This window comes from Hypanus sabinus, chromosome 7 (assembly GCF_030144855.1).
Source record: "Hypanus sabinus isolate sHypSab1 chromosome 7, sHypSab1.hap1, whole genome shotgun sequence".
Lineage (NCBI taxonomy): Eukaryota > Metazoa > Chordata > Chondrichthyes > Myliobatiformes > Dasyatidae > Hypanus > Hypanus sabinus.
This window is the reverse complement of record NC_082712.1, coordinates 127,461,881-127,489,497: the sequence shown is the minus strand read 5'-3', so window position 1 is coordinate 127,489,497 and position 27,617 is coordinate 127,461,881. Positions and strand designations below refer to the sequence as shown.

Sequence of the window (27,617 nt, the reverse complement as noted above, 5' to 3'; positions counted from 1 at the left end):
ACGGCATGCATCGTAGCTTTGGCAATGTCCTCTTTAATGCAGCTGAAGGCCGCGCAGGCCTCAGCAGAGAGGGGAAACGAGGTAGACTTGACCAGGGGGCGTGCCTTGTCTGCGTAATGGGGGACCCATTGGGCGTAATAGGAAAAAAAACCCAGGCACCGTCTGAGGGCCTTGAGAGTGGTGGGAAGAGGGAGTTCTAACAGGGGGCGCATACATTCGGGATCAGGGCCAATAACCCCGTTTTCCACGACATACCCAAGTATAGCAAGGCGGGTGGTTCCAAACACACACTTGTCCCTGTTATAAGTAAGGTTCAGAGCTGCGGCCACTTGGAGAAATCGTTGGAGGTTGGCGTCGTGATCTGGCCTGTCGTGACCACAGATGGTGATGTTATCCAGATAGGGAAATGTGGCCTGCAGTCGATACTGGTCCACCATCCGGTCCATTTCCCTCTGGAAACACAGAGACACCATTCGTGACACCGAAAGGGACGCGCAGGAGTGAGTGTCCATCATACTATGTCCTGGAGACTGAGGCCAAGCGTCAGGCCTCAGATCGCCTTTATACAGGGGCCTGTGGGAGGAGCCACAGGAGCAGTCAGCAGGGGGCGTGTCCAGACAGGCACATAGTTCACCACATTAATACAATAGAATTAATGAAAGACCACACCAAACAGGACAAACACTCAATGCAGAAAAGACAACAAACTGTGCAAATGCAGAAAAAGAATACAGAAATTATAATCGTAAAGAATTAAGCAATAAGTATTGCAAACAGGAGATGAAGAGTCCTTGAAAGCGAGTCCAAAGTTATGGGAACGGTTCAGTCATTGGATGAAGGAAGTTATTATTTCTGTGTTTTAAGCCTGATGGTTGAGTGGTTCTAACTGATCCTGAATCTGGTGGTGTGAGTCCTGAGGCTCCTGTACCTTCTTCCTAAAGGCAACACTGAAAAGAGAGTATGGCCTTGTTGGTGGGGTACATTTTTGATGGATGCAGCTTTCCTGCGATTGTGCTCAATATAGCTGTGTTCCATGGTGTGGAGGGATTTACTCATGATAGATGGGCCATATTCACCACCCTTTGGAGGCTTTTCCAGTCAAGGACATTGGTGTTTCCATACCAGGCTGTAATGTAGCCATTCAATATAATCTCTAACCACAAATATAAAAGTATTCAAAGATTTAGGTACCATTTCAAATATTCGCATGCTGGACCCAGGACAATTCCTTCGTAATGATAGTACCGAGGAATTTAAAGTTTCTGACCCTCTCCACTTCTGATCCCTCGATGAGGTCTAGTTCATGGACGTCGTTTTCATCCTCCTGAAGTCAAGAATCAGCCTCTTGGTTTGACTGACATTTAATCTGGCTGTTGAACGCTGATTCAACACCACGTTTGATTCGGCCAATGACAGTGGTATTGGCAGGAAACTTAAGTATGGCATTGGAGCTGTGCTTAGCCTCACAATCATATGTATAGTAGAAGAAGAACAGGGATCCAAACACACAGGCTGGTGGTGCACCTTTGATGATGGGGATTCTGGAGATGCTGTAACTAATCTGAACTGACTGAGGTCTGAAGTGAGGAAAAAATTGACAATACAGTTGCACAAGGTGGTATTGAAACCTCAGTCTTGTCATTATCCAGTCACACAGCTTCACCATGTCGCCTTAAATTGCGTTACTTCCTGCACTCTCCTTATGACCTCACCTAATTTAGAATTGTCATCCAACTTGAGAAAAAGGACATTTGGATCTATCAGCCAAACTGGTGACAGCGCATGTGCTCAGCTGTAGCTGCAAACACTAACTTCTGTAGCATCCTACCAGACGCAGACTGCCAATCCAAGAAATATATCTCTTTGCTGTCTCTCTAATAACTATTTATCAAATTATGTTTCTTCATAATTTCTAGCTCTGTATGCTCTCGTCTGATTGATCAAGTCCCTGTGCATAAATTTTTGAGAAGCTTCTGAAATTCCAGCTTCACAAAATTCACTGGTGTCTTCTTATCTATTCTGCTACGTATTCTCAGAGAACCGCAGAATAATGGTTAAATATGTATCCGTTCCCAATTCCATACTGATTCTGCTCAATCATATCTTTTTCAAGGTGTTCTGCTGTTACTTCCCAATCACAGATTCCAGATTTTCCCCTCCTAATGAAGATTGTGGAGCAGATCACTGGTTATCTATTGTTTCTCATTTTCCCTCCCTCTTCTGCTAGATACTGGGCAAAGATTTGCTGTTCGCTGCAGCATTTTCAGAAGCTGGAATGTGATAACTGGAGTATCCATGACCTCTAAAGCTGCTGCTTTCAAATATCCGGGATTGAAAAGAATCTGCGAGTGGAACTCAGAGAGTCATGCAGCATCTGTGGAGGTGCTTAAAAGGTTTGTTGATGTATCAACTCCATGCAGTGTGGTGACACACGGAGTTCCTCCAGCAGTTTGGCTACTGCTCTAGATGCACATCTCTTGTGTCTCCAGTCCTTGGGATTTAATGGTTTCTCTAGAACTCTTTAATAAAATTTCACTGTTCCTCATTGATCCTCAACCATTACAGCTCCAGTGTCACTGACAGGGTGTATACTTCTGTGAAGGCAGACACTAACTGTTGCTGAACTCTGTAATTTTCTTACTCTCCTCTGGCCTGTCATTACTTGTCGTGATCTTGTGTAGAAAGGATATTTCAATTTTATACAGTTTGTGAACAACATACGGTTTTGTGTTCTACACAGAGTTTTAGATAACAAGCAACACAGACAAAATGATGGTGGAACACAGCAGGCCAGGTAGAATCTATTGCTCTGAGGAACAAAGTGGATTACCATTTTTTATGTAATAATACATTGACCAATGTTCAAATTTAAATTATTACTACAGTAAAAATATGTCAGTGTATAAAACCCCAAGATCCATTTTCTTGTGGACATGCATTATAAGTAACACAATAGAATTAATGAAAGACCACACTAAACAGGACAAACACTCAATGCACAAAAGACAAACAAACTGTGGAAACGCAGAAAAAGAATATAGTAATTATAATCGTAAAGAATTAAGCAATAAGTATTGCAAACAGGAGATGAAGAGTCCTTGAAAGTGAGTCCATAGTTATGGGAACAGTTCAGTCATTGGATGAATGAAGTTATTATTTCTGGTTTTAGAGCCTGATGATTGAGTGGTTCTAACTGATGCTGAATCTGGTGGTGTGAGTCCTGAGGCTCCTGTACCTTCTTCCTACTGGCAACCCTGAAAAGAGTGTATGGCCTGGATGGTGGGGTACATTTTCGAAGGATGCAGCAAGGAGTATTTGTGAGAGGGGCAGAGAGAGAGCTGGGAACAACACCTTATATTCCGTCTAACTTCTGTTAATGCCCCTCCTCCCCTTCTTACCCCATCCTTTACATATATTTATTCCCCCGCCACCCTTTTTCTTCTCCACTTTTTTTTCTTTTTTTTCTCTCTCTATGCCACACTCACTATGATGGGAAAAGTATTGATGGAGACTTCACCCTTAGAACAAAACACCCTTTTTTCTATGTCAGAGGTATAGAAATCAGTTATCAAAAATGTTTTTTTTTCTGTTTGAAATCTCTGATCTGAAGGAAGCAAAAAGGTCCTTGTTGGCTATGTTAAATTTCTGTAGTATTTGACTAAAATACATCATTTTTCCTTCATGAAACAAATCTCATAGATGGAAAATAGCCAAAGTTTATCTCCAGAATCAACTATGCCAGGCTGAAAATCTGGACTGCCGGTTATTGGAGTGAAGGGTGATATTTTTGCTGCATTACCCTCAATTTGTCACACTGCCCTCCAAGCCCTGAAGGTATTGTTATTGGATTGCGACAATATTTTTTCAATAGTTTCATCTTATTGAGGATGTTGACTTTGAAGTCTTATCTAAAACCTTAGCATTGCGATTAGAAACTGTTACCTTTTATCATAAAAGAGGATCAGTTGGGTTTAGTAAAAGGCCATAGATCATTTAACGATATCTGAAGATTACTTAATGTGATTCATGTATGTCAGCAACAGGCAGTGGACAGCTTGATGGTTTCCTTAGATGCAGAAAAGGCCTTTGATTGTGTCAAATGGCCGAAATCTTTTTTCACTTTAGAACAATTTGGTTTGGGCAATAATTTTATTAAGTGGGTGACTTTGTATCAATATCTCAGTTCACCAGTAAGTGAATTCCTTCTCAATTCCAAAGAGCAATTTAGAAATAAACCCCTTTATTTTATCCATTTTCTTTCAATTCTGTCCACCATGACTGTCTCTTTCCAGATTGCTGTATAAAGTCCTGTGGACTGGTTTGACAAAAACATTTTAACATTTCTATATAATGTGTCCAGAAACCACTCACATTTTCCATGTACGATTGCAATTATTAACCCAGAAAAATGATAAGTAAGCCTTATTGCTTGAGGGATTGACTGTTTTCTTTCAATTCTGTCCACCATGACTGTCTCTTTCCAGATTGCTGTATAAAGTCCTGTGGACTGGTTTGACAAAAACATTTTAACATTTCTATATAATGTGTCCAGAAACCACTCACATTTTCCATGTACGATTGCAATTATTAACCCAGAAAAATGATAAGTAAGCCTTATTGCTTGAGGGATTGAATGTTTTAACATATTAGCCTATTTTGGCTTGCATTTTGTCTTAATGTAGAACTTAGTTCTAATATTTCCAATTTTTCAACTCAAAATGTTCCTTTTAAATAAATACTACCATTTTTAATCCTATATTGATCACATGAAAATTTGCACTTGAAGTCATCAGCCCTCTCTGCAAGACAAGTCAACTCGATATGAACTACGTCTCTTGATTTAACCCAACTACTCTCCATGGTCAAGCTTCTTAATGAGCAATGAAGCTTCTCTGTTTTAGTTTTTAATTGGTTTCTATCCTGGCCACAGCTCCATGATTATGAACAGCAAAAATAATATTTGGTGCAGCTATAATTGTATGTCACTTGTCCTCCTTTAACTCTTTACCCATCTACCCCAGCACTTGCAGTTCACATTCAGGCATTGCAATCTCAGAAATCCATTCTTCCGAATTTATTTAAATCGTACGTCCATCCCACAACATGAGGGAGTAAAAATCTTTGTGTTATGACTCCATGTATCTTTGTGCTATCCCGTATCCTGTTGGTTCTGGCTTTAATGCTGCAGTAGTGTTTGCCAGATGGAAACAGCTGAAGCAGTTTATGGCTGGTATTCCCAATGATCCTCCAGGATTTATTTCTGCCCCACTGCTCAAACAGTCCTCAATGGAGGGTCCTCAAATGTCCTCAATTATTGTATCAATAATTTGACAGAATAATTCATCCTAATTTCAGCCTTCAGCTCTGATTGATCTCCCAGTTCTAATCACTCCATTCCTGCACTTGTATGCTTAAAGTTATTGATATCTACAAATATGTGTTGAACACAAACCCATATATTATTCAGAAATGATAAAACTGAAATATCCTTTCTACACAAGAACACAAAACGTAATGACAGGCCATAGAAGAATAAGAAAATTACAGAGTTCAGCAACAGTTTGTGTCTGCCTTCGCAGAATTATACACCCGATCAGCAACACAAGAGGAGTAATGGTTTAGGATCAATGAGGAACAGTGAAATTTAATAGAAGAGTTCCTGAGAAACCATTAAATCCAAAGGACTGGAGAACCAAGAGACTTGCATCTAGAGCAGTAAACAAACTGCTGGAGGAACCGTGTATCATCACACTCTGCACCGGCCTTGGTACATTGACAAACCCTTTAAGCAACTCCACAGATGCTGCATGACACTCTGAGTTCCTCTTGCAGATTCTTTTCAATCCCAGATATTTGAAAGCAGCAGTTTTGGTGGTCATGAATGCTCCAGTTATCACATTCCAGCTTCTGGAAATGATGCACAAATTTTTGCCCAGTATTTAGCAGAAGAGGGAGAGAAAATGAGACAATGGGTAACCAGTGATCTGTTCCACAACCAACATTAAGAGGGAAAATACTGGAATCTGTGATTAGGAAGTAACAGCAGAACACCTTGAAAAAGATATGATTGAGCAAAATCAGTATGGAATTGGGAACGGATACATATTTAACCAATAGTCTGCGGTTCTCTGAGAATAAGTAGAAGAATAGATAAGAGGACACCAGTGAATTTTGTGAAATTGAAATTTCAGAAGGCTCTCAATTTATGCACGGGGCTTGATCAATAAGACGAGAGCAAATGGAACTAGGAATATTGTAGACACATAAATTGATAAATAGTTATCAGAGAAACAGCAATGAGTAATATTTCTTGGATTGGCAGGTTGTGTCTGGTAGGATACTACAGGAATTAGTGTTTACAGCTACAGTTGAGCACATGCTATAGCTGATGGAATCAAATGTCCTTTTGCCAAGTGGATAATTCTAAATTAGGTCAGATCACAAGTAGAGTGGATGAACCAAAAATCCAGTGTGCTTGGATCCCTTCTTGTTCTATATCTACAGCAGTGAAGCTGAGCACAGCTCCAAAGCCATATTTGAGTTTCTTGCCAATACCACTGTCATTGGCCGAACCAAAGGTAGCGATGAATCAGTACACAGCAGAGAGATTAAATGTCAGTCAGACCAAGAAGTTAATTATTGACTTCAGGAGGAGGAAACAAAAGGACAATGAACAAGAACTCATTGGGAGATCAGAGGTCAGAAACTTTAAACTCCTTGGTGTTATTATTTCAGAGGAATTGTCCTGGGTCCAGCATGTGAATATCTGAAATGTCATCTAAATCTTTGATAAACCTTTATAGATGTGTAATGGAGATTATATTGACTGGCTACATTACAGCCTGGTACAGAAACACCAATGTCCTTGACTGGAAAAGCCTCCAAAGAGTGGTGGATATGGCCCATCTATCATGGGTAAATCCCTCCTTGCCTGTTCTCCATCTCCTTTTGGCGCTTCCCTCTCCATTTCTTTCTCAGATTCTTTGTCTATCTTTGTTGTATTTATTAAGATTCAAATAAAGCATCTACAGCCAAAATGCATGCTTTGTGCTGAGTTAAAGTTATGTAGATCAAGCTTACTCTAAGAACACTAAAGGAGATTCCTTTTTTTCCCTAGATGTTCTGATGTCCTGAGATTCTACTAACAATGGTTGTATAGTCAGCAAATTTAAAGATGTTATTTGAGTTATGCCTAGTCACACAGTCATGTGTATACAGTGAGTAGAGCAGTGGGGTAAGCACACACCCTGAGGTGTACCAGTGTTGATCATCAGTGAGGAGGATATGTTATCACCGATCCACACAGACTGTCTTCTTCGGGTTTGGAAGTTGAGGATCCAATTGCAGAGGAAGGTACAGAAGCGTAGATTCTGCAACTTCTCAATCAAGATTGTGGGAATGATGGTATTAAATCCTGAGCTATAGTCAATGAACAGTATCCTGATACAGGTGTTTGTGATGTGCAGGTAGTCCAAAGCTGTGCATAGAACCATTGAGAATGCATCTGCCATTGACCTATTGTGGTCGTAGGAAAATTGCAATGGGTCCAGGTCCTTTGCCTGAGGCAGGAGTTCAGTCTAGTCTTGACTAACCCTTCAAAGCATTTCATCACTGTCGATGTGAGTGCTACTGGGTGATAGTCATTAAGGCAGCCTACAGTATTCTTCTTACGCACTTGTGTAATTGTTGCCTTTTTGAAGTGCATGGGAACTGCTCCCCAGAGCTGTGAGAGGTTGAAAATGTCCTTGAATACTCTTGCTAGTTGGTTGGCACAGGTTTTCAGAGCCTTACCAGGTATTCCACTGGGACCTTCTGCCTTGCGAGGGTTCATTTTCTTTAAAGACAGCCTAACATCAGCCTCTGAGAGAGATCACAGGGTCATCAGGTGCAGCAGGAATCTTCACAGCTGTAGTTGTGTTCTCCCTTTCAAAGCGTGCATAGAAGGCATTGCGTTCACCTGGTAGTGAAACATTACTGCCATTCATACTATTGTGTTTCACTTTGTTGGAAGTAAAGTTGTGCAGACCCTGCCAGAGTTGTTGTGCATCTGATGTTGCCTGCAACCTCATTTGATTTGTCTCTTCGCCCACAAAACTGAGACACAGTTTTAGTCTCAACTGTGAGACCAAAAGTCTCTCTTCCCTCTTCTGCCGACATCTCCAATTTATGACTTTTCCCCCACGCTCTTCTATTAACCTGCTTTCTTTCTGGAGTTGATGCTTCACAGTATCATGCACAGTAGGCCACCAGGATGTTTTTCATCATCTCCTGATCAAGAGCTTCAAAAACTTGAATGTGACATGAGGTTTCCAATCAAGGTCTTTTTCTTACCATTTTCAAAATTCAGAAGTTCAAAGAACAAAGTAAATTTACTACAAAGCACAAAAGTGTCGCCATTGCAACCCTGCCATTCAATTTCTTGTGGGCAAATACAGTAAATGCAAGAAAAGCAATAACATCAATGAAAGACCTCGCACAACAAGATGGACAACAACCAATGAAAAAATAAACAAACTGCAATTACAAAAAGAAAGAGGAGAAAAAAAGTCATAATAATAAGAAATATATAAGCAATAAATATTGAGAATGTAAGTAGAAATCTATTTGAAATTGAATGTATATTCTATGGGAACATTTCACTGATGAAGTGGAGTAAAGCTATCCCCTTTGGTTCAAGAGCCTGACGGTTGAGGGCTAATAAATGCTCCTGAACTGGTGGTTGAGATCCTGAAGCTCCAGCACCTTCCTGGTAGCAGCAATGAGATGAGAACATGGCCTGGATGATGTGGGTTCATGATGATGGTTGATGTTTTCCTGTGACAGTGCTATGTATAGATGTGCTCAATACTGGAGAGATCTTTCCCATGATGGACTGGGAAATATCCACTACTTCTGGAGGATTCTCCTTACAATAACTTTGGTGCTTTCATACCAGGCTGTGATGCAACCTGACAAGATACTCTTCAACACACACTTGTAGAAGTTTGTGAAAGTTTTGGATGACATGCTGAATCTTCACAATCATCTAAGAAAATAAATGTGCTGCAGTACTTTGTTCATAAAGGCTAACACTTATAAAAGTATAAATGAAGTAGAGCAGAGTGCTAAGCACACAGTCTTGAAGTGTACCTGTGTAATGGTGATTATAGAGGAGATGTTGTTGCTAGTGCAAACTGACTGGGGTCTGCAAGTGAGGACATCAGAACCTTTTGGCTGTAGATGCGTACCATTCAATTGAAGGCTGATAAAAATGAAGTAGTACTAAATTGGGATGGATGCAATTCAACAAATCTCAGACATGCTCTCTCCACTCATGTGTATACTTAACAGCCAAACTACTGATCAAGTCCAGCAATGGAAGCTATATGCAAGATGCTTCCATGTAAGAAATGTAAAGGTTAGAAATATAATATGTCTTAAGCTGAAACAACTCAAACTTATTAAATCAAGATATATTCTTGGCACTGATAATCACAGTGGTTACACAAGAGACCTTCCTGGTAACCTTCTTCCAGTATTACTTCAACATGTACCTCAGGGTAGTTGGGGTGCATGGGGAAATTCCATGACCCTTTGCATTTCAATTAGCGATATGGTTGTCCTGTACTTTCAAGAGACTGTGAAACAAGGCACATAGTACAGTCTATGTCTTTCAGAAACAGCACCTTGGGCCATGGTATAGAAAGTTGCTAAGCAGAGCTTTAGTTGTGCAGTACATGTATGCCTTCCCTGCTCTTTATATGTGACCTCAGATTCATATCATTCCAATTTTTTTTCATTAGCAATCTTGTACCCATTGCAACAATGAAATGATTAACATATGATAGGGTCTTTTAAGAGACTCCTGGATTGGCACATGGAGCTGAGAAAAATAGAGGGCTATGGGTAACCTGAGGTAATTTCTAAAGTAAGTACGTGTTCAGAACAGCATTGTGGGTCATAGGGCCTGTATTGTGCTGTAGGTTTTCTATGTTTCTATAATTGTGGTTATCTTTATTTCCTCAAGGGATCCTTTCAATGATCTCCTTTATACTGATTGTGTACTTTTCTCTCAAGTAATAATTATCATCGGTATTTTATCAGTCAAAATTGAATAACTTTCTTCTTGAGAAACTGATTTCTTTAGATTTACAGTTTTGAAAATGACATGAGCACATGAATTTTCATATAATTTTCAGAATTTGTTGCTTTTCCACAATCCATCTGCATTTCAAAACTTAATATCACTGGTTGTTAGTTTTGTAAATAGCCCAACCCTTCTGCCCCACGCTATGAAGCAAGCATTGATCAAGTAAAGGAAGATTATCAGGTTGCTGGAAATCAGAAATTAAGCAATTTCTAAACATCGTGCGTGAATGGGTGACTTTTTATTTCCTCAGTAGTTTTTTGCACCCTTTTTTGGCAGATGAGTGGTTATCTTTATAAAGATCTTAATGAAACCATCTTCTTTCACGCTGCTTTCAAAAGTGACTCAATTTATCCACCATCCATTTGGAATGTTTAGTTTATTTGTAAAAGAAGGATTTATTCTTGTGCCAAGGATAAAAAACAACAAGAGTAACTGATTAATTATTCATTCGAAAAGCTACAACCATCTAACATCTCAGTAGAACACCTTCAACCAAATAGCTGACAGTATCTCCCAAATCCTTTCTTAAATTCAATGATCACAAGCACTGGAATATATCCTTTCTTATTTCTTGTGGCTTGTGGACTGCAAGCCAGTCTACGAAGTAAATTTTTTACCACTATTATGTGAACTAGTAAGAATCAGAGCTTCATTCTTCACTGCACCATGAACAACAGAAGTCACAGAGATGGTGCAATTGGTTCCGGATTGAAGATCTTGGATAGTGGTGGAACTTGAACTTTGAATTTAGGTAACACTAGAACTGTTGTCAGTCCTGTATGTAATGCTGAAATTACACTGGTTAATCCTCATGTTCAGAGGTTTTCCTCAGTTGAGGGATGTGACACTGTTGCTCAAGGCTGTCACAGTAATGACTCTGACTTGGTAGGAACTCTTAGAAATCAGTAAATGGAGGTTAGTTGTTGTGGAAAGAAAAAAAGAGGTAGCAAATTAAACACCAATGCAAGTTATCTTCTTCCATCAACAATATATTTCAATATATGCTGTATGAGCCTATCAGCAACACTGCAGCAAAACCTTTCAAGGCTTATTTACTATTTCCAAATTCAGAAGCCACTTGTGACATTCACTCCAACATTCTTTGTCCATACTCAGGGTTGTCAATCAAGGAGAACAATTAAACTATTAATTGGTGCTACAACAGCTGTTAGGAGAGCGCATTACGCTCTATCAAGATTTATTCTGCCTGATCCATAATTCACATTGCAATAATAACCCTCTTAGCCTAAAAGAGATTAGAAGAAAACAGAAACCTTTCCAGCTGATTCCATCATGGGGTGTGACAATATTCAATTTGTATAGCTTAAAGACCATTTTCATCATGAAAAATGAAATTTAAACAATCCTTTCATTATATTCATTGTCTTTTCTGACCTTAGATCACTCCAGCTTTATATCTTGCTGGCTTGGTCAAGGAGGAAGTCCCATTGAAACAAATTCCATGGCAACATTTTCTTACCTGTCGTAGAAGAGACATTGACCAGATCTACAAATGTATTATCAGCTGCCATTGTGGAGGCGCTAAAATTGAATTCAGTTCCAGGATCCAGTTGTGTCACAGTAATTGATTCATCATCAATCATCATTGTTGAGAGAGTTCCATTCAGTGTCCCCTCATAGGTGTGCTCAGGCTTGTGCTCGGTTGATCTGTCACTGCTCAGACTAACTGAAGTGGTGTTGTAATTTGCAATTGTTACATTGTTCTCATGGTTTGGTTCTGCAAGTATTAATGAGATGTAGAGAATAACAGCAATCTCATAATGCCTCAAACTTTTCTGCACTTCAAGATCTCTGAAATTGACAGCACATCAATCCATGTTATTCCAATCACTTTCCATCAGCAAGTTACATCCAGTCCATTCATAAACATTTTAATGCCATCTTCCAGAGATCCAATAAATCGTGACAAGCACATTCAATCATTCTCACCACTTCCCTTCTTTATTTCCTTAGTAGTACTTAATCATAATCCTCAAAGGTACTCAACAAGCCCACCAACGAAGGTGTCTGATTGAGCAACAATTCCAGCAGTTCCAAAAAGGAAAGTAACTGTAGAAAATAGAAGCTCTGAACAAGCAGAGCTGCTTGCAATATATGCACATTTCCATGATGTGTTTGTAAACAACAAAATCACTGATGTTGGACAATTATTACTTCCTACAAGACTGGAAATCATCATTATCAACAAGCAGAAAACCAAGACAATGCAGAATTCTTGGCAATCTTCAATCTGGTAGTTGATTGCTTCAGGAACAAAGGGCTCATTTCACCTGCTATTCCTGTTCACAATATAGATGACCAATTTTGCAATTTTAAGGTGCTTTTTAGTCTAAACTCCTAAGCAACCAGTGGAGCTGTGATCACTTATGGCATTCAAATGATTGGTGCATATTGTTGAAACATGGCGTTTACAAACAAGCTCTTGAATGTTGATCAATCGTTACTGATAGGTCTGGTCCTTGGATTGGGTTTCTAAATTGGAGAAAGGTCAATTTTAATGGTACCAGAAAGCATTTGGCAAGTATGGATTGGGAGAGGTTTCTCTGGCGAAGGTGTGAACTTGGTAAGTTGTAGGCCTTTAAATGTAAAATTTTGAGAGTACAGGGTTGTACGTTCCTGTCAGAATAAAAGGCAAGTATAACAGGTTTTAGAAACTTTGTTGTTTGAGAAATTAAGCCCTGGTTAAGAAAAAGGAGGTGCTTGTCCCTTGGCACAGAACCTGCAGATGCAGAGGTTCGTAAATTATGCCCAGTTCAATATGCTTGTTAATAGAGTCTCCTGTTGAGAACCAACCTTCTAAGATTTCTCTTGATTTCTTGTTTTGTGATTCTGACAGGTTTTTTCTAGTTTCCCAGATGAGCTGGTGTCCTTCATGGTTTTCATGTACTGAAAATAGCGATAGATGGTTGTGTCAGCTTATTACTTGATGATATTCATGTTGTCTCCTGGATAGTTTTATTTCAGTCTGTCCTAGACAGAGTTTGGGGCAGACTCCACATTGGATTAGGTTTATTAACTAGGGATACGGGTCAACGGAGATCTGTCATCTATCCGGCTGGTCAAAATTCAGCGGAAACTAACCGCCAGAGCTACAGGCAACAGATCAGATCAACGACATACAAGATGCTGAGGGACTCAGCAGGTCAGGCAGCATCTATGGAAAAGAGTAAACAGTGTACGTTTCAGGTCAAGACCCTTGCTCAGGACTTAAAACTTCTTCAGAACATCAACCCGACTAATATAAACACAAGCACTCAAGAGTGAGTGAGGTGCCCCGCGGAGGTCGTGGCTACTGAGTTTAGGATGGTAGATATTACACGGAAGCTGGGTTCAGCTGAGGGATGATAGATGTCTCGATGCAGCTGGGTTCAGCGATGGATGGTATATGTCATGCGGCTACTGGGTTCAGCTGATGGACAGTAGATGTCTCGCTGAAGGTGGGTTCAGTTGCAGGACGGTAGATCCCTCACATGACCGAAAGCCATTGGTCTGAACCATTGTACGCGATCCAAGCTCGGTGCTGGACTGGAACCCCGATTTTGATTGAATGAATACAAGGCATTATTGAGTTGCTTGGCCTAACAGAAGTTTGAGTGGAACGGAGAGAGGCGGTTACTGAAAGAGACTTGTCGGATGGTTTAAAATGGGCATAAAGGAGGGAGGGAGATGTTCTTTAAAGTGAACGGCAGAGAAGGAGTGAGTGATACAGGTTTTTTCGCTTCCAACAAATCAGTTTGCAAATCAGGCAACATTGCTTAACTTTTCCACTTGATTATCTTGGATATGGGTTGCAGCAAACGACCTAGCCAGTGATACGGCCTTCATTATTTCAGTGATGTTCAATTTGCCCTTCTCAATCAATGCTAGAATATTGTTATCACTATGAATCCCCTTTCGGCTGGAGAGGAGAGATCACCCCATTCATTGCTGCTGTCTCTAGAGCTGGTTTAATGACACTGGATTTAGTTTTATGTTTGGAAGGTATCAGGAAAGCACAGTCCAGTTGGTGGCAGTAATGCACCTTTAAATTGGATGACCGCTCACCACCATTAAAGGATTGAAGAAGAAACAATGCTCAATTGCGCACTGATTATGTCACCTTGATTGGTGACGAACATGTGCAACCCAACCTCAAGGTTCAACGAACAACCCTATAAACAGGTATCCAACCCCAGCTACCAGTCTTCTATTTCATTTCATGCTAAATGTGCATCCAATTCCATGATCCAGTTGTGTCACAGTAACTGATTCATCATCAGTAATCCTTGTTAAAAGATTTCCATTCAATGTCACCTTATTGATGTACTCAGACTTGTGTTTGACTGGACTCTCCCATCTCATAGTAACTGAAGAGATGTTGCGAATTAAAAGCATTATGTTTCTCACAGGATTTGGTTCTGCAATTATGAATGGCATGTTGGCTACTGCACAGCATCGAAGCTGCAGAGAGTCAGCTCCATCATGGGCATTAGCTTTTGTAGTGTCCAGGGCATCTTCAAGGGGGAATGCCTTTAAAAAAAAATGATGTTCATCATTAAGGATCCCCTTCACCCAGGTTTCTTTAATTCTACTCTCAACTTTCTCACTACATTTTTTTCTTTCTGTTTTTGCTCTAATAGTTTATATATATAGTAGTAGGCCTCCATTAGTCTCAATAGACCATGGATTTGCACGTTGGAAAGTTTCCAGGGCGCAAGCCTGGGCAGGGTTTTTTTTTATGTAAGACCAGCAGTTGCCCAAGCTGCAAGTCTCCCCTCTCCACGCCACCGATGTTGTCCAAGGGAAGGGCATTAGGACCCATACAGCTTGGCACCAGTGTCGTTGCAGAGCAATGTGTGGATAAGTGCCTTGCTCAAGGACACACATGCAGCTTCAGCCAAGGCTCGAACTAGTGACTTTCAGATCACTAGACGAACACACACAAAATGATACATACACACACATACTGTAATTCATTTTTTCCCTATTACCCTGTACTATGTATTGCATTGCATGGCATATATTGGTGATATATGCAAAATAATTCCAATGCATACTTCCAAATGCTTCACTGCTCTGTATATGTGGCCACAAATTGATTTCATTCCAATAATATTTTTCTTTTCAAATCTTGTACCCAGTGCAAAACCTATTTGTAAACATAATTGTGGATATCTTTGTTTCCTCAAGGGATCCTTTCAGTTATCTCCTTCATGTTGATTGAGCACTTTTCCCTCAAGTATTATCTTAGGTATTCTATCAGTCAACATTTTTGCTCTGCAGTGTGTTGAGCCCTCATATGGCAGGTCTGTGGGATCTTTATAAAGATCTCAGTGAAACCATCTTCCTTCACTCTGCTGTCAATTGCAACTGTTCATCGCCCCTCCATTTGGAATGCTTAGTTAGATAGTTTGTAAAAGAAGGTTTTGTTCTTTCTTGTGCCAAGATAAAAGACCAATAATTGTAACTGATTAATCATTCATCTGCGAAGTAGCAAAAACCAATGTCTCAGTAGAACATATTCAACCAACTAGCTAACAATATCTCCAAAATCCTTTCTTAAATTCAATGATCGCATGTGCTGGAAGATGTGCTCTCTTGTTTGCTTCTGGCTTGTGGACTGCATCATGAGATAAATTTCATCCCACTTATAAGTGAATTGACTAAGAATCACAGCTTCACACTTGACTTGAGATGGTGTAATTCATCCCAGATCAAACAGCTTGGGCAGTCATGGAATTCAAACTTTCAATTAAGAGAACACCAGAACTATTGTTAGTACTGTACGTAATGCTGAAATTACACTGGTTAACCCTCATGTTCAGAGGTCTTCCTAAGTTGAGGGATGTGGCAATGTTGCTCAAGACTGTCATAAGTAATGGCTTCTGACTTGTTAGGAACTCTTAGAAGTCAGTAAATGGGTGTTGATTGTTGGGGAAAGAAAAAAATAAAAGTAGCAAATTATGCAAGTTGTCAACTTACATCAACAATATATATCAATATAGGCATTATGTGCCCATTAGCAGCACTGCAGCAAAAGTCTTAAACATTTACATTTTCCAAATTCAGAAGCCACTTGCAACATTCACTCCAACAGCTCACAACCCGAACATTCTTTGTCCATAATCAGAGTCGTCAACCAAGGAGAACAAATAAACTATTAATTGGTGCTATAACAACTGTCAAGAGGGTGTATAACAGCTCTATCAAGATTTATGCTGCCTGATTCCATAATTCAGATTATAATAAAATCCTCCTTAGCATGAAAGAGATAAAAAGAAAACAGAAACCTTTCCAGCTGATTATATTGTAGGAATGTAACAATTTGCATAGTTAAACGACCACTTTCATCATGAAAAATGAAATTTAAACGATCTTTTCATTTCATTCACTATATTTTCTGACCTTGGATCATATAGAAAGGGTCTCACTCCAGCTTTATCTTCCTGGCTTGGTCAAGGAGGAACTCCCAATGAAAGAAGTTCCATGGCAATATTTTCTTACCTGTCGTAGAAGTGACATTGACCAGATCTGCTAGTGTATTACCAGCCACCACCGTGGAGATGCTAAAATTGTATTCAGTTCCAGGATCGGGTTGTGTCACAGTAATTGATTTATCTTCAGTCATCCTTGTTGAGAGAGTTCCATTCAGTGTCCCCTCATAGGTGTACTCAGGCTCGTCCTCGGTTGATCTGTCACTGCTCAGACTAACTGAAGTGGTATTGTAATTGGCAATTGTTACATTGTTCTCAGGGTTTGGTTCTGTAAGTATTAATGAGATGTAGAGAATAACAGCAAACTCATAATGCCTCATACCTTTCTGCACTTCAAGATCTCTGAAACTGACAGCACATCAATCCATGTCATTCCAATCACTTTCCATCAGCAAGTGATATCCAGCCCATCCGTAAACCTTTTAATGCCATCTACCAGAGACCCAATAAATCATGACAATGACATTCAATCATTCTCTCAAAACTTCCTCAATTTCCACAGTGGTAAGTAATCATAATCCTCAAAAGTATTAAATAAGCCTACAAACACATCAGGGTATTCACTTGGAGCACTGTCCTGCATGGTTTAACTTCCTCATTTGGATTATCTTGACTATGAGTTGCAGCAAAGGACCTAGCCGGTGAAATGGTCTTCCTGATTTCAGTGTCGGACTTTTTGCCCTGATCAATCAATTAGGGAATATTGTTGTCCCTACATACCCTGATAGGCTGCATAGAAGGAGAGAGCACCTCAATGGTTGTTGATGTTCTTCCAGTTGACAAGGAATTAAAGGACCTCCTCTTGGTTCAGCAATACTCTAACGTGCGATAAGTTCTTGCAGAATTTAATGACACTGGTTTCAGTTTTGTTTGGAAGGTATCAGGAAAGCACAGTCCAGTTGGTGGCCGTAATGCACCTTTAAGTTGGACTGCCAATCGCCGTTAAAAGATAGTAGAATGAAGAAGACTAAAGGCTGATTTATAGTTGTGTGTAAGAGCTATGGCGTAGCCCTGATTTTCACTTGTGCATCACTCTATGCCGTAGCGAGCATGCATTGGTGTGCGCAAAAACGCTAGTTGGCGGTGGGGTTTCTATGCCATTGTACTGATTTTCTTCCAGAGAGACAAAGACGAGGCAATGCATTTCAAACATTTTCGCATGCCGGCAAGTAGATTTGATGATTTGTTTCATCTATTTCGCATCAGCATCCAGACATGGCAGAGAAGAAGCAGCCGGAAATACGTAGGAGAAAATGAGATGCTGCCAAGCGGACCAATGACAGTTGTTGCAGTTTGCGTCGCCACGACTCGTGAGTTACTTTTTTGGGGAGGTGCGTGTCACCATACAGCGAAGGGTACGTGGTACCTACGGCATCGATGCGACGCACAAGTATAAATCAGCCTTTAATTTTGCACCGATTATGTCACCTCAAATGAAGATAAGCGTTTGTGAACTAACGTCAAGGGTGGACGAATATCTTGAATTTTCAATTAAGAGAACACCAGAACTGTTGTCATTACTGTATGTGATGCTGAAACTATACTGGTTAACCCTGATGTTCAAAGGTCTTCCTAAGTTGAGGGATATGGCACTGTTGGTTAAGGCTGTCACAGAAATGGCTTCTGGCTTGGCGGTTACTCTTAGACAATAAATGGAGGTTGATTTCAATGGATAAAAGATAACTGAGGTAGCAAATGAGACACCTATGCGTGTTTTCAAATTCTATCAACAATATATATCAATATATGCTGTATGTGCCCATTAGCAACACTGCAGCAAAACCCTTCAAGGATTATTTACTATTTCCATGTTCAGAAGCTAAAAGATTATTTTCTTCATGAAAAATGAAATTTAAACAATCTTTTCATTTCATTCACTGTATTTTCTGACCTTGGATCATATAGAAAGGGACTCACTCCAGCTTTATCTTCCTGGCTTGGTCAAGGAGGAACTCCCAATGAAAGAAGTTCCATGGCAATATTTTCTTACCTGTCGTAGAAGTGACATTGACCAGATCTGCCAGTATATTACCAGCCGCCACCGTGGAGATGCTAAAATTGTATTCAGTTCCAGGATCGGGTTGTGTCACAGTAATTGATTTATCTTCAGTCATCCTTGTTGAGAGAGTTCCATTCAGTGTCACCTCATAGGTGTACTCAGGCTCGTCCTCGATTGATCTGTCACTGCTCAGACTAACTGAAGTGGTGTTGTAATTTGCATTTGTTACATTGTTCTCAGGGTTTGGTTCTGCAAGTATTAATGAGATGTAGAAAATAACAACAGTCTCATAATGCCTCATACTTTTCTGCACTTCAAGATCTCTGAAATTGGCAGCACATCAATTCATGTCATTCATCAGCAAGTTATATCCAGTCCATCTGTAAACATTTTAATGCCATCTTCCAGGGACATAACAAATCATGGCAACCCCATTCAATCGATCTCTGAACGTCCTTTCTTTATTTCATAACCTTCCAAAGTACTAAATAAGCCTACCAACACATCAGGATATACACCTGCAGCACTGTTCTGCACTGTTTAAGATTTTCACTTGGATTATCTTGATTAAAAGTTTCAGCGAAGCAGCTAGCCAGTGACATGTTCTTCCTTATTTCGGTGTTGGCCATTTTGCCCTGATCAATCAATTCTGGAACATTGTTGTCCCTACAAACCCCAATAGGCTGCAGAGATAGAGAGAGAGAGCACCCCGAAGGTTGTTGATGCTCCTGGAGTTGGCAAGGAATTACAGAACATCCTCTTGGTTCAGCGATACTCTAAAGGACGAGAAGTTCTTGCAGCATTTAATGACACTGTATTCAGTCTAATGTTTGGAAGATATCATGAAAGCACAGTCCAGCTGGTGGCAGTTGGACTGCCTTTAAGTTGGACTGCCAATCACTTTTAAACAATGGAAAAAGGAACAACAATCAATTGCGCACTGATTATGTCACCTCGAAAGCTGACGGACATTTGTGAAGTAACGTCAAGTTTCGACAAACAACTTGTACTCGAATTTTCAATTTGGAGATCACCAGAACTGTTGTCATTCCTGAATGTAATGTTGAATTTATACTGCCCTATAATTTACCCTATTTTTCTAAGCTCTTCCTAAGTTGTGGGATATGGCACTGTTGCTTAAGTCTGACACAGAAATGGCTCCTGGCATGGTGGGAACTACTAGAAGGCAGTAAGTGGAGGTCGATTTTGGCAGATAGAAGAAAGCAGAGGTAGTAAATTAAACGCCTATGCAAGATGTCAACTTCCATGAACAACATATTTCAATATATGCGCTATATGCCCATTAGCACCACTACAGCAAAAACTTTCAAGGCTTAGTTAACAATTTCCGAATTCAGAAGTGACTTGTGACATTCACTCCAGCAGCTTTCAACTCCAACATTCTTTATCCATAATCAGGATCGTCAATCAAAGAGAACAAATAAACTATTAACTGGTGCTATAAAACTGTCAGGAGGGTATATAACTGCACTATCAAGATTTATGCTGCCTTATTCCGTAATTCACATTGTAATAAGATCCCCCTTAGCATGAAAGAGGTGAAATGAAAACAGAAATTTCTCCAGCTGATTACGACTTTGGAATGTGACAACATTCAATTTGCATATCTAAAAGACTATTCTCTTCATGAAAAAATAAAACTTAAACAATCCTTTCATTTCACTCACTGTGTTTCCCGACTTGGTTCATCTAAAAAGGGCTGACTCCAGCTTTATCTTGCTGGTTTGGTGAAGAAGGAACTCCTGATGAAAGAAATTCCATGGCAACTTTTTCTTACCTGTGGTAGTAGAGACATTGACCGTATCTGCTAATGTATTATCAGTGGCCATTGTGGAGATGCTATATGTGTATTCAGTTCCAGGATCGGGTTGTGTCACAGTAATTGATTTATCTTCAGTCATCCTTGTTGAGAGAGTTCCATTCAGTGTCACCTCATAGGTGTACTCAGGCTCGTCCTCGATTGATCTGTCACTGCTCAGACTAACTGAAGTGGTGTTGTAATTTGCATTTGTTACATTGTTCTCAGGGTTTGGTTCTGCAAGTATTAATGAGATGTAGAAAATAACAACAGTCTCATAATGCCTCATACTTTTCTGCTCTTCAAGATCTCTGAAATTGGCAGCACATCAATTCATGTCATTCATCAGCAAGTTATATCCAGTCCATCTGTAAACATTTTAATGCCATCTTCCAGGGACATAACAAATCATGGCAACCCCATTCAATCTATCTCTGAACGTCCTTTCTTTATTTCATAACCTTCCAAAGTACTAAATAAGCCTACCAACACATCAGGATATACACCTGCAGCACTGTTCTGCACTGTTTAAGATTTTCACTTGGATTATCTTGATTAAAAGTTTCAGCGAAGCAGCTAGCCAGTGACATGTTCTTCCTTATTTCGGTGTCGGCCATTTTGCCCTGATCAATCAATTCTGGAATATTGTTGTCCCTACAAACCCCAATAGGCTGCAGAGATAGAGAGAGAGCTCCCTGATGGTTGTTGATGCTCCTGGAGTTGGCAAGGAATTACAGAACATCCTCTTGGTTCAGCGATACTCTAAAGGACGAGAAGTTCTTGCAGCATTTAATGACACTGTATTCAGTCTAATGTTTGGAAGATATCATGAAAGCACAGTCCAGCTGGTGGCAGTTGGACTGCCTTTAAGTTGGACTGCCAATCACTTTTAAACAATGGAAAAAGGAACAACAATCAATTGCGCACTGATTATGTCACCTCGAAAGCTGACGGACATTTGTGAAGTAACGTCAAGTTTCGACAAACAACTTGTACTCGAATTTTCAATTTGGAGATCACCAGAACTGTTGTCATTCCTGAATGTAATGTTGAATTTATACTGCCCTATAATTTACCCTATTTTTCTAAGCTCTTCCTAAGTTGTGGGATATGGCACTGTTGCTTAAGTCTGACACAGAAATGGCTCCTGGCTTGGTGGGAACTACTAGAAGGCAATAAGTGGAGGTCGATTTTGGCAGATAGAAGAAAGTAGAGGTAGTAAATTAAACGCCTATGCAAGATGTCAACTTCCATGAACAACATATTTCAATATATGCGCTATATGCCCATTAGCAGCACTACAGCAAAACCTTTCAAGGCTTAGTTAACAATTTCCGAATTCAGAAGTGACTTGTGACATTCACTCCAGCAGCTTTCAACTCCAACATTCTTTATCCATAATCAGGATCGTCAATCAAAGAGAACAAATAAACTATTAACTGGTGCTATAAAACTGTCAGGAGGGTATAGAACTGCACTATCAAGATTTATGCTGCCTTATTCCGTAATTCACATTGTAATAAGATCCCCCTTAGCATGAAAGAGGTGAAATGAAAACAGAAATTTCTCCAGCTGATTACGACTTTGGAATGTGACAACATTCAATTTGCATATCTAAAAGACTATTCTCTTCATGAAAAAATAAAACTTAAACAATCCTTTCATTTCACTCACTGTGTTTCCCGACTTGGTTCATCTAAAAAGGGCTGACTCCAGCTTTATCTTGCTGGTTTGGTGAAGAAGGAACTCCTGATGAAAGAAATTCCATGGCAACTTTTTCTTACCTGTGGTAGTAGAGACATTGACCGTATCTGCTAATGTATTATCAGTGGCCATTGTGGAGATGCTATATGTGTATTCAGTTCCAGGATCGGGTTGTGTCACAGTAATTGATTTATCTTCAGTCATCCTTGTTGAGAGAGTTCCATTCAGTGTCCCCTCATAGGTGTACTCAGGCTCGTCCTCGGTTGATCTGTCACTGCTCAGACTAACTGAAGTGGTATTGTAATTGGCAATTGTTACATTGTTCTCAGGGTTTGGTTCTGTAAGTATTAATGAGATGTAGAGAATAACAGCAAACTCATAATGCCTCATACCTTTCTGCACTTCAAGATCTCTGAAACTGACAGCACATCAATCCATGTCATTCCAATCACTTTCCATCAGCAAGTGATATCCAGCCCATCCGTAAACCTTTTAATGCCATCTACCAGAGACCCAATAAATCATGACAATGACATTCAATCATTCTCTCAAAACTTCCTGTCATTATTTCCACAGTGGTAAGTAATCATAATCCTCAAACGTATTAAATAAGCCTACAAACACATCAGGGTATTCACTTGGAGCACTGTCCTGCATGGTTTAACCTCCTCATTTGGATTATCTTGACTATGAGTTGCAGCAAAGGACCTAGCCGGTGAAATGGTCTTCCTGATTTCAGTGTCGGACTTTTTGCCCTGATCAATCAATTAGGGAATATTGTTGTCCCTACATACCCTGATAGGCTGCATAGAAGGAGAGAGCACCCCAATGGTTGTTGATGTTCTTCCAGTTGACAAGGAATTACAGGACCTCCTCTTGGTTCAGCAATACTCTAACGTGCGATAAGTTCTTGCAGAATTTAATGACGCTGGTTTCAGTTTTGTTTGGAAGGTATCAGGAAAGCACAGTCCAGTTGGTGGTCGTAATGCACCTTTAAGTAGGACTGCCAATCGCCGTTAAAAGATAGTAGAATGAAGAAGACTAAAGGCTGATTTATAGTTGTGTGTAAGAGCTATGGCGTAGCCCTGATTTTCACTTGTGCATCACTCTATGCCGTAGCGAGCATGCATTGGTGTGCGCAAAAACGCTAGTTGGCGGTGGGGTTTCTATGCCATTGTACTGATTTTCTTCCAGAGAGACAAAGACGAGGCAATGCATTTCAAACATTTTCGCATGCCGGCAAGTAGATTTGATGATTTGTTTCATCTATTTCGCATCAGCATCCAGACATGGCAGAGAAGAAGCAGCCGGAAATACGTAGGAGAAAATGAGATGCTGCCAAGCGGACCAATGACAGTTGTTGCAGTTTGCGTCGCCACGACTCGTGAGTTACTTTTTTGGGAAGGTGCGTGTCACCATACAGCGAAGGGTACGTGGTACCTACGGCATCGATGCGACGCACAAGTATAAATCAGCCTTTAATTTTGCACCGATTATGTCACCTCAAATGAAGATAAGCGTTTGTGAACTAACGTCAAGGGTGGACGAATATCTTGAATTTTCAATTAAGAGAACACCAGAACTGTTGTCATTACTGTATGTGATGCTGAAACTATACTGGTTAACCCTGATGTTCAAAGGTCTTCCTAAGTTGAGGGATATGGCACTGTTGGTTAAGGCTGTCACAGAAATGGCTTCTGGCTTGGCGGTTACTCTTAGACAATAAATGGAGGTTGATTTCAATGGATAAAAGATAACTGAGGTAGCAAATGAGACACCTATGCGTGTTTTCAAATTCTATCAACAATATATATCAATATATGCTGTATGTGCCCATTAGCAACACTGCAGCAAAACCCTTCAAGGATTATTTACTATTTCCATGTTCAGAAGCTAAAAGATTATTTTCTTCATGAAAAATGAAATTTAAACAATCTTTTCATTTCATTCACTGTATTTTCTGACCTTGGATCATATAGAAAGGGACTCACTCCAGCTTTATCTTCCTGGCTTGGTCAAGGAGGAACTCCCAATGAAAGAAGTTCCATGGCAATATTTTCTTACCTGTCGTAGAAGTGACATTGACCAGATCTGCCAGTATATTACCAGCCGCCACCGTGGAGATGCTAAAATTGTATTCAGTTCCAGGATCGGGTTGTGTCACAGTAATTGATTTATCTTCAGTCATCCTTGTTGAGAGAGTTCCATTCAGTGTCACCTCATAGGTGTACTCAGGCTCGTCCTCGATTGATCTGTCACTGCTCAGACTAACTGAAGTGGTGTTGTAATTTGCATTTGTTACATTGTTCTCAGGGTTTGGTTCTGCAAGTATTAATGAGATGTAGAAAATAACAACAGTCTCATAATGCCTCATACTTTTCTGCACTTCAAGATCTCTGAAATTGGCAGCACATCAATTCATGTCATTCATCAGCAAGTTATATCCAGTCCATCTGTAAACATTTTAATGCCATCTTCCAGGGACATAACAAATCATGGCAACCCCATTCAATCTATCTCTGAACGTCCTTTCTTTATTTCATAACCTTCCAAAGTACTAAATAAGCCTACCAACACATCAGGATATACACCTGCAGCACTGTTCTGCACTGTTTAAGATTTTCACTTGGATTATCTTGATTAAAAGTTTCAGCGAAGCAGCTAGCCAGTGACATGTTCTTCCTTATTTCGGTGTCGGCCATTTTGCCCTGATCAATCAATTCTGGAATATTGTTGTCCCTACAAACCCCAATAGGCTGCAGAGATAGAGAGAGAGCTCCCTGATGGTTGTTGATGCTCCTGGAGTTGGCAAGGAATTACAGAACATCCTCTTGGTTCAGCGATACTCTAAAGGACGAGAAGTTCTTGCAGCATTTAATGACACTGTATTCAGTCTAATGTTTGGAAGATATCATGAAAGCACAGTCCAGCTGGTGGCAGTTGGACTGCCTTTAAGTTGGACTGCCAATCACTTTTAAACAATGGAAAAAGGAACAACAATCAATTGCGCACTGATTATGTCACCTCGAAAGCTGACGGACATTTGTGAAGTAACGTCAAGTTTCGACAAACAACTTGTACTCGAATTTTCAATTTGGAGATCACCAGAACTGTTGTCATTCCTGAATGTAATGTTGAATTTATACTGCCCTATAATTTACCCTATTTTTCTAAGCTCTTCCTAAGTTGTGGGATATGGCACTGTTGCTTAAGTCTGACACAGAAATGGCTCCTGGCTTGGTGGGAACTACTAGAAGGCAATAAGTGGAGGTCGATTTTGGCAGATAGAAGAAAGTAGAGGTAGTAAATTAAACGCCTATGCAAGATGTCAACTTCCATGAACAACATATTTCAATATATGCGCTATATGCCCATTAGCAGCACTACAGCAAAACCTTTCAAGGCTTAGTTAACAATTTCCGAATTCAGAAGTGACTTGTGACATTCACTCCAGCAGCTTTCAACTCCAACATTCTTTATCCATAATCAGGATCGTCAATCAAAGAGAACAAATAAACTATTAACTGGTGCTATAAAACTGTCAGGAGGGTATAGAACTGCACTATCAAGATTTATGCTGCCTTATTCCGTAATTCACATTGTAATAAGATCCCCCTTAGCATGAAAGAGGTGAAATGAAAACAGAAATTTCTCCAGCTGATTACGACTTTGGAATGTGACAACATTCAATTTGCATATCTAAAAGACTATTCTCTTCATGAAAAAATAAAACTTAAACAATCCTTTCATTTCACTCACTGTGTTTCCCGACTTGGTTCATCTAAAAAGGGCTGACTCCAGCTTTATCTTGCTGGTTTGGTGAAGAAGGAACTCCTGATGAAAGAAATTCCATGGCAACTTTTTCTTACCTGTGGTAGTAGAGACATTGACCGTATCTGCTAATGTATTATCAGTGGCCATTGTGGAGATGCTATATGTGTATTCAGTTCCAGGATCCAGTTGTGTCACAGTAATTGATACATCATCAGTCATCCTTGTTGAGAGAGTTCCATTCAGTGTCCCCTCATAGGTGTACTCAGGCTCGTCCTCGGTTGATCTGTCACTGCTCAGACTAACTGAAGTGGTATTGTAATTGGCAATTGTTACATTGTTCTCAGGGTTTGGTTCTGTAAGTATTAATGAGATGTAGAGAATAACAGCAAACTCATAATGCCTCATACCTTTCTGCACTTCAAGATCTCTGAAACTGACAGCACATCAATCCATGTCATTCCAATCACTTTCCATCAGCAAGTGATATCCAGCCCATCCGTAAACCTTTTAATGCCATCTACCAGAGACCCAATAAATCATGACAATGACATTCAATCATTCTCTCAAAACTTCCTGTCATTATTTCCACAGTGGTAAGTAATCATAATCCTCAAACGTATTAAATAAGCCTACAAACACATCAGGGTATTCACTTGGAGCACTGTCCTGCATGGTTTAACCTCCTCATTTGGATTATCTTGACTATGAGTTGCAGCAAAGGACCTAGCCGGTGAAATGGTCTTCCTGATTTCAGTGTCGGACTTTTTGCCCTGATCAATCAATTAGGGAATATTGTTGTCCCTACATACCCTGATAGGCTGCATAGAAGGAGAGAGCACCCCAATGGTTGTTGATGTTCTTCCAGTTGACAAGGAATTACAGGACCTCCTCTTGGTTCAGCAATACTCTAACGTGCGATAAGTTCTTGCAGAATTTAATGACACTGGTTTCAGTTTTGTTTGGAAGGTATCAGGAAAGCACAGTCCAGTTGGTGGTCGTAATGCACCTTTAAGTAGGACTGCCAATCGCCGTTAAAAGATAGTAGAATGAAGAAGACTAAAGGCTGATTTATAGTTGTGTGTAAGAGCTATGGCGTAGCCCTGATTTTCACTTGTGCATCACTCTATGCCGTAGCGAGCATGCATTGGTGTGCGCAAAAACGCTAGTTGGCGGTGGGGTTTCTATGCCATTGTACTGATTTTCTTCCAGAGAGACAAAGACGAGGCAATGCATTTCAAACATTTTCGCATGCCGGCAAGTAGATTTGATGATTTGTTTCATCTATTTCGCATCAGCATCCAGACATGGCAGAGAAGAAGCAGCCGGAAATACGTAGGAGAAAATGAGATGCTGCCAAGCGGACCAATGACAGTTGTTGCAGTTTGCGTCGCCACGACTCGTGAGTTACTTTTTTGGGGAGGTGCGTGTCACCATACAGCGAAGGGTACGTGGTACCTACGGCAACGATGCGACGCACAAGTATAAATCAGCCTTTAATTTTGCACCGATTATGTCACCTCAAATGAAGATAAGCGTTTGTGAACTAACGTCAAGGGTGGACGAATATATTGAATTTTCAATTAAGAGAACACCAGAACTGTTGTCATTACTGTATGTGATGCTGAAACTATACTGGTTAACCCTGATGTTCAAAGGTCTTCCTAAGTTGAGGGATATGGCACTGTTGGTTAAGGCTGT

The 27,617-nt window shown here is 40.1% G+C and overlaps 1 protein-coding gene across 1 annotated transcript in view; it reads right to left on the bottom strand.

Annotated features, from left to right (window-relative positions):
- Positions 1-27,617, bottom strand: part of LOC132397544 (uncharacterized) — a 215,824-nt gene that overhangs the window by 150,211 nt on the left and 37,996 nt on the right. Inside the window, exons 17-23 of the mRNA XM_059976370.1 lie at positions 26,015-26,272; positions 24,210-24,467; positions 22,226-22,483; positions 20,421-20,678; positions 18,614-18,871; positions 16,634-16,891; positions 11,610-11,867 (exon numbers count right to left, since the gene is read on the bottom strand). Of these exons, the coding sequence (XP_059832353.1) occupies positions 11,610-11,867; positions 16,634-16,891; positions 18,614-18,871; positions 20,421-20,678; positions 22,226-22,483; positions 24,210-24,467; positions 26,015-26,272 (1,806 nt within the window). The remainder of the gene's footprint in view (positions 1-11,609; positions 11,868-16,633; positions 16,892-18,613; positions 18,872-20,420; positions 20,679-22,225; positions 22,484-24,209; positions 24,468-26,014; positions 26,273-27,617) is intronic.